The following is an 8,530-nucleotide window of genomic DNA, read 5'->3' as shown; positions in this document are numbered from 1 at the left end:
ATTAGAACTAGAGTTAAGGTTTTAAAAGACGCTAAGCGCTAATCGGATGGGGGGCTAGGGTCTAGCACCTAGGCGGCTAGGCGGGCTAGACATATTTAAGTAAATTTATTATATATCGTATAAATAAATGTCTATTTATACTTAAAAAAATACATAATTATATTGACATATATAAATTGAAAAGTAGAATGACAGATAAATTATAAAGTATTAGAACATATTGAAAACATGAGGAACAATCATATAATGAGTGTTCATCCAATTATTCAACAAGTCTCTTACAATTTAGTGAAAAAAAATAAAATACAAAATAAAACTTATCTATTGTCTATTTAAATGAGAGTCGTGACTTAGGTGGGTGTCTAGACAAATCTAGACGGGCTAAGCAGACACCTAAGTAGGTCTAGATACCATTTGTTAATTTTCAAATGCTTAAAAATTAATCTGGGTGGTGACCTAGGCACTAGGTGACGATTTTTAGAACAGTAACTAGAATTACATAATACGTAGTTTGTAAGTAAGTGTAAAATATAAAAAGCTAACTAGTCGTACATGGAGGTTTATCCTCGCTACGGCTACCCAATTTGACTTGTACCATTTGATAGTTTCTTCCTTGCTCTCTAGTTAATCTTTCGCGTATGATGCATTTCAAATCACAAAGGAATATCGATCATGATGTATTTTTTTGCATGTCGTGAGGGAGAAGAAAAAGTTACCATTTGGGGGGTCATAATGCGCAAAAGGAGCATCTCGTGGGTCGAGCAAAACCGCATTTGCTGATTTTATCATGTGCAAATGTCAATGGAGTCATAAGACCACGTGGTAATCCCAAGGGGCTTCGGGGCTTGCGCAAGTCAATAAAAATAATGTGGGCGCATTTTTCTCACTTTTTCATATTAAATGTTTATTTTTTAAATTTAGAAAAAAAAATTAATCAGAGTTCAATAAAAAACCACGTGATAAATGATGATTTGTATAATGAATATACATCATAATTTATGATGGTAAATAACAATGCTTTTAATTAAAATTCTCTCTGCGGCGAAGAAAAATATTGATCAGGTTACTAGGGTTAGTCTAGCGGTGAAGATTAAACGGAATAACGAAGAAGCAGGTTTGGTGGAAGATTCCAAAACACTCTAATATAATTAAAAATATTAATAATAAGCATAAAAATTGACCATGTTGCTTTTTTATTTTTATGTTTTTAAAATTATAATTATTACTATTAAGGGGCAAAAAGATTCAAAATTATTACAACAGTTTAAAAAATTGAGAGCTTTGAATTTAAAATGTATAGGTAGAAATTCAACATTCTATTAATTAAAATATTTGATTGCATGCACCATGTCAAACAAATTATCGAAGTTTATTTCTACAAGACATATCAATCCTTGAAATTGAAAATTGTGGTGTCTTTATCAAATTATCGAAGTGTATCTCTACATGCATGAATAAGAAAATTGCAAATTGTAGTGCCTTTATTATTTATTTATTTTATTTTTTCTATTTCATAATGCACTTCCTCCTAAATCCACTGTTTCTTTTTGTTTTCCATGGAAAAGACTTGATATGGAGTCAATGTACGTGAAAGGTACATATATACCAATAACTTAATAACAAAAATAACCCATATTACTAATTAAACCCATAGACTTACAATTGTATGAGTTCCAATAAAACTATAAAAGGACCACTTAGAGTTAGTTGTTACAATCTTGCGAAGCCTACCCACCAACCAACATTCTGAAATTTTCATGCAAATTTTGAAGTACTCGAATTACATATGGCTGGAAAGAGAGAGTCTCAAAATTTTGGTGTTATAGTTCTCCTTCTCCTGTTGAGTTTTAATCTTCTTGGATTAATGGAAGCTCGGCGATTAACTGATCATACAGGGATAACGGTTCGTTTGTCAGTTGGGATGATGAAGTATTCAGGACCAAGCAAGGGTGGTGGAGGACACAGAGGGAGGTTGCATGCTCGGATTATTCCAAATCAAATCAAAGACAACTCTGGTCCCAGTCCAGGAGTTGGCCATCATTATTCTGGTGCCAATAGCATGCACCACTAGCTCACCTATTTTCATTTTACTTTTGTTGGATATGCTTGTCATTTTATCATATTTGATATTGGTACAAGATGTAATACTTGTGTGATGGATTAGTGTACTGTTAATAATTGTTGGAAAAAGTTCTCCATTCAAATCTTATGGACAACAGTTTTTGAGTCAAGAACAATATATATGTTGTTAAGTACAAGGACAAGAATTTGGATTACATATAATGTATTTTGTTAAAGAAGATATCTTGGATTAGTATAGTGAATCTTGTAAATCTGTACTTAGCCTTTACTTACCTGATAAGGTTTGACTTCCTTGTATCTAGGCATTAGTTTAGGATTAGGGTTGTGTCTTTCGTATATATATTGTAACCCTAGCCTTCGGCATAATAATGAAAAGCATTCTACAATATCACGTTTACTTATATGGTATCAAAGAGCCAACGATCTAGCAAAACCTCGACAGATATTAAACCCTAGCAACCATAGCCATGGGTGAAAAACCAGAACAGTCAACCTCCTTAGGCATGACTTTGCATCAGAAGTGGGAACACCCTAATCATCCACTTTATCTTCATCACTCAGATCAGCCTGGCGCCATTCTTGTACCGCAGCCACTCGTGGAAGACAACTATGGCACATGGGCGCAATCCATGACCATGGCCTTGATGGTTAAAAACAAGTTAGGGCTGGTTGATGGAACAATCACGAAGCCAACTGATGCACAGGTTGAAGAGTTACAGCAATGGAACCGGTGCAATAATCTGGTGAAAACATGGTTGCTCGGCTCCATGTCAAAAGAAATCTCAGGAAGTGTCATACACTGCAAGGATGCGCGGCAGATGTGGCTTGACCTGCAAGAAAGGTTTTCTCATGTGAACATCGTTCAACTGTTTCACATAGAAAACGAAATCCATAATTGTGTGCAAAGCAACATGACGGTGAGTTCTTACTTCACAAAACTCAAGAGTCTTTGGGATGAACGTGATACCTTATGTTCAATCCCGACATGCCATTGTGAAGCAAGGAACGAGATAACATCATATGTTGAGACTCAGAAAACAATGAAATTCCTTATGGGCTTACGTGACTCATATGCTACAGTTCGTAGCAACACCCTCTTGCTGGATCCATTGCCAACTGTTAACAAAGCATATGCACTTGTTCTTCGTCATGAGAAACAAGTTGAAGTATCAAACGGAAAGGGCAGCACCGTGCAGCCTGAAGCTGCTGTGTTTGCAGTGAGGGGCGCTGGTCGAGAACCCGAGACAGAAGATGGTAGTCAGCGATGCGCCAAATGCAACAAGACCAATCATAGCACCAAGAATTGTCGTGCTCATCTCAAGTGCACGTTTTGCGGTTGGAAAGGACACACTTTTGACTCTTGCCGCAAAAGAAAAGCAGCGGCTGAGACTGAACAAAATCGCCCTTTCAAGGGCAACCAAGTCACGGGTCGTGACAAGAAGGATGCAATGCCCAATTTTCCTTTTTCTCCAGAGGACTGCAAGCAGATTCTTCAACTTTTGAACAAAAGCAAATCCTCCTTTGCTAATCAAGTGGGTAACTCTTCGAATCATGAAGAACTCTCAGGTAAAGCTTTTTCTTTCATGCGTAATGGAAGGCAAGTTATTTGGATTTTGGACAGTGGCGCCACCGACCACATCGTATGCAGTCCTGAGTTTCTCACGTCCTCAAAACGTGTTGAAAATCATAATGTTGAATTACCAAATGGTTCCCTTGCTAATGTAACCCATGTCGGCCAAGTGGTTTTCTCTCCCAACTTTATCCTTGACAATGTTTTATGCGTACCATTGTTTAGGATAAATCTCATATCTATTAGCAAGTTAGCTTACGATTCCCTTTACATCACCATTTTTCTCAAACAATCTTGTGTCATACAGGACCTACGTTCGGGGAAGATGATTGGGACGGGAATTGAACGGGAGGGACTCTACCATCTCGACCCACCAAGGAAGGGATCCTGCAACACCACCACCACTATGAGTTCTCCTTTTTGGCACCAACGCCTTGGGCATCCATCACCTAAAGTGTCCTCGTTACTTCCCTTTATGCACAATAAGTCATGTGATTCCAATACATGTTTAATTTGCCCATTGGCTAAACAAACCAGATTATCTTTTCCCTTGAGTTCTATATCTACTCGTTCATGTTTTGAATTAATACATATTGACATTTGGGGGGGTTATCAAGTTCCTTCCCTCTCAGGTGCCAAATATTTTCTTACCATTGTTGATGATTACACACGGTGCACCTGGGTTTATTTGATGAAACAAAAATCTGACACACAAGATATTCTTGTTCAATTTATACACATGGTTGAGAATCAATTCAATACAACAGTTAAGGTGATTCGAAGTGATAACGGTCCCGAGTTCAAACTTGTCACCTTTTATCAACTCAAAGGGATCCTGCATCAAACCAGTTGTGTCAACACACCACAACAAAATGGTGTTGCTGAACGCAAACACCGTCACCTGTTAAATGTTGCTCGAGCCCTCCTTTTTCAAGCCAACCTTCCTAAACATTTTTGGGGGGATGCTATTCTCACTTCGGCCTATCTTATCAATCGTACACCCACACCACTTCTCCAAGGGCAAACACCATACCACAAGTTGTTTCACAAGGCACCTCATTACATGCATTTACGTGTCTTTGGATGCTTATGTTTTGCATCCACCCATGCACAAAAACCCTCTAAATTTGATCCCCGTGCACGACGGTGCATTTTTGTTGGGTATCCTTATGGCCAGAAAGGTTACCGCTTGTTTGACCTTACACTTAACAAGGTATTTGTGTCACGGGATGTCCTCTTTTTCGAAGACCATTTTCCCTACAACTTACCCCACCCTTCCGCTGCTTCCCCTCCCACTCCTCCTTCCCTTCCCGTAGCACCCTACTCGCCATCCTTTGATCCAGTCCCTATATTTCCCATAGAACCTCCCATCGCTTCCCCCCCTGACATCGCTCTCCCTGTTGAGCCTACTTCCCCTTCCTTACTTTCTCCACCCACATCCCCTCCGTCTTCCTCTCCTGCTGCACCACCGCCACCCCGACGTGGCACACGTCCTACCAAACCATCTTCTTTCTTGCAGGATTTCCATGTTGAGACCTCTCTCCCGTCCCGACTTGCTCCTTCCTCGAATATGGTTCCGGTATCAGGTACTGCTCACCCTCTATCTCATTACTTATCTTACAATCGCCTCTCCCCTATGCATAAGCATTTTGTTACTAACGTCACCACCATTCGAGAACCCACTACCTTCCTGCAGGCTGTCCAACATCCACAATGGCGTGATGCCATGCACCATGAACTTGCTGCCCTTCAGGCCAACCATACTTGGTCCCTTGTTCCACTTCCTCCTCACAAAAAGCCGATTGGCTGCAAATGGGTGTACAAGGTTAAGCTTAAACCTGATGGGACCATCGAGCGTTACAAAGCTCGGTTGGTTGCCAAGGGCTATAGTCAAATCGAAGGGGTCGACTATCGTGAAACCTTTGCTCCAGTTGCCAAGTTAACCACTGTTCGTGTACTCCTTAGTGTTGCTGCTGTACGTCATTGGCATTTACATCAACTCGATGTCAACAACGCCTTCTTGCATGGCGATCTGGATGAGGAAGTGTACATGAATTTACCTCCTGGCTTTGGACGAAAGGGGGATACTCGTGTTTGCAAGCTACACAAATCCTTATATGGTTTAAAACAAGCCTCAAGACAATGGTTCATTAAACTTTCCACTGCTCTCAAGGCTGCTGGATTTCATCAATCGTGTTCTGACTATTCATTGTTCGTCCGAAGTCAGCACGGTAACTTCATTGCTTTATTGGTATATGTTGATGATGTAATTTTAGCAGGAAATAATCTACAAGAAATTGAAGCCACGAAGCAGTCCCTTTCACAACAATTCAAATTAAAGGATTTGGGACAACTCAAGTATTTCTTGGGGTTAGAGGTTGCACGGTCTACAAATGGCATCACCTTATGTCAACGCAAATATGCATTGGATATCTTAGATGATGCAGGATTTTTGGGTGCTAAACCTTCACGGTTTCCTGTAGAATCAAATGTTTCTCTTACACAGATGGAAGGAGAACTTCTTATTGATGCTTCATCATATAGAAGACTTGTGGGTAGGTTGATCTACCTAACCATAACCAGGCCGGACTTAGCTTATGCTGTGCACATGTTAAGCCAGTTTATGGACAAGCCTAGGCAACCACACCTTGAGGCAGCACACAAAGTTCTCAGATACATCAAGAGTTCACCGGGACAAGGTATATTGCTGCCATCCAAGGGATCCTTGCAGTTAAGTGCATTCTGTGACGCTGATTGGGCCAGGTGCAAGGACACAAGAAGATCAATAACAGGTTATTACATTCAACTGGGTCAAGCACCGATATCTTGGAAAACAAAGAAGCAAACTACTGTCTCTCGTTCCAGTGCTGAAGCCGAGTACCGTTCCATGGCAGCCACATGTTGTGAGGTCACGTGGTTAAAGAACATTTTGAGAGATTTAAAGGTGAGTCATTCACAACCAGTCATGTTATTCTGTGATAACCAAGCAGCCATATACATTGCTTCAAACCTGGTATTTCATGAAAGGACAAAGCACATAGAGATTGATTGTCATTTGGTAAGAGAGAAGATTCAAGAAGGTATGATTCGTACGGCATACATACGAACAAGTGATCAACCAGCAGACATCTTCACCAAACCGTTGAATTCTACACAGTTTGAAACATTGCTCAGCAAGTTGGGTGTTATTAACATACACTCCAACTTGAGGGGGAGTGTTAAAGAAGATATCTTGGATTAGTATAGTGAATCTTGTAAATCTGTACTTAGCCTTTACTTACCTGATAAGGTTTGACTTCCTTGTATCTAGGCATTAGTTTAGGATTAGGGTTGTGTCTTTCGTATATATATTGTAACCCTAGCCTTCGGCATAATAATGAAAAGCATTCTACAATATCACGTTTACTTATATATTTAATTGCACTGATAACGCGTCTACTAATCCATAAATAGAACGAGGGAAACTGAAGTATGGAGGAATTGATCAAGAGGAGTTGGAATAGGGAATCAGAATCATATATGTTAAAGTCGTTAATTATTATTATTATTATTATTATTTATGCAAGTGTGTATTGCCCTTGGATATGACATTCTTTTCAACCTACTAGGTTCTGCACTTTTTTTTTTTTTTTTTAACAAATGATATTATCTCATAATACTAAGAGATTGAGTTATGAAGAAATGGAGAGAGAAGAATGAAAACTTAGAGATGAAGGAATTTTAGGAGATTTTTTATTTCACACTACGAATTATTACAAGCCTTTACATTGTGTTATATAGTATCCAAATACATGGATTATTACAGTAATGCCCTTTTTAACTAACTCTCTAACAATCTTAACTAATTGAGTGATGGTAATTAAAACCAATAGACAACTGACAAGTGTCAATTGGTTAATACTCCCCCCTCAAACTGAGCTAGGATACTACCAGCAGAGTTTGGAACTAACACACACAACCACTTAATGTGATTCTACAAATGAACAACCCTGAACTTCAGTATTGGAATTTGCAGATTGTGAACCCAAGTTCAAGTTGTGACAATGCTTTACAAATACAGGACTATGTAGTCCTTTAGTTAGAACATCAGCAACTTGCTCTTCTGTATGAATATATTGAACACGCAGATCATTTTTTTGTACTTTCTCCCTTACAAAATGATAATCAGTGCCAGATGTTTGATCTTAGAATGAAACAGGATTTGAATAGCTAAAGCGGACAAGTTGTCGCAGTGAAGATAAGGAGGTGAGGCAAGAAACTAATGCATATCTCTGAGCAATGATCTGATCCAAAAGATATCAGCTGCACAATGATTTATTGCCTTATATTCTGCCTCTGTCGAGCTTCTTGAGACAGTGGACTGCTTCTTGGATCGCCATGAAATAGGATTGGAACCTAAGTATACCACATATCCAATTATAGACCTCATTGTATTGATGTTTGCTACCCAGTCTAAATCTGAATAGGCTGTTATTGATATTTCTTCACCCTTTGTGTATTTCAGACCACAAGTAATAGTACCTTGTAAGTACCTTAGAATTTGCTTGACTAGATGAAAGTGCAAGTTTGTTGGATTGTTCATGAACTGACACACCATATTCATTGAGTATGCTATATCAAGCCTAGAAAATGTTAAGTACTATAAAGCACCTACCAAGCTTCTATAGAGAGTAGGGTCTGTCATTGGTTTGCCTTCAGACGCAAGCAACCAAATATGAGGTTTGGAAGGTGTAGATGTGGGTTTGCAATGCTCCATGCCAGCTTTTTTCAACAAATCCCATGCATACTTAGAGTGATTGATGAAAATAGACCCATTGTGGTTATATTGGATATGTAGACCAATAAAATAGGTGGGTTGTCCCATATCTTTAAGATCAA

At 39.0% G+C, this 8,530-nt stretch overlaps 1 protein-coding gene across 1 annotated transcript; it reads left to right on the top strand.

Moving 5' to 3' along the window:
• Nucleotides 1–2,549: 2,549 nt before the first annotated feature.
• LOC125470951 lies at nt 2,550–3,997 on the top strand. The gene is made up of 2 exons (XM_048570795.1): nt 2,550–3,648; nt 3,960–3,997. The coding sequence occupies exons 1-2, from the start codon at nt 2,550–2,552 to the stop codon at nt 3,995–3,997; spliced, it is 1,137 nt and encodes a 378-aa protein (XP_048426752.1).
• Nucleotides 3,998–8,530: the final 4,533 nt, after the last annotated feature.

Source organism: the organism of the source record quoted next, unplaced genomic scaffold (genome assembly GCF_019419815.1).
Source record: "Pyrus x bretschneideri cultivar Hongxiangsu unplaced genomic scaffold, Pyrus_bretschneideri_v1 Contig55, whole genome shotgun sequence".
NCBI classification, from domain to species: Eukaryota; Viridiplantae; Streptophyta; class Magnoliopsida; order Rosales; family Rosaceae; genus Pyrus; species Pyrus x bretschneideri.
This window is presented reverse-complemented; position numbering and strand designations above follow the sequence as displayed.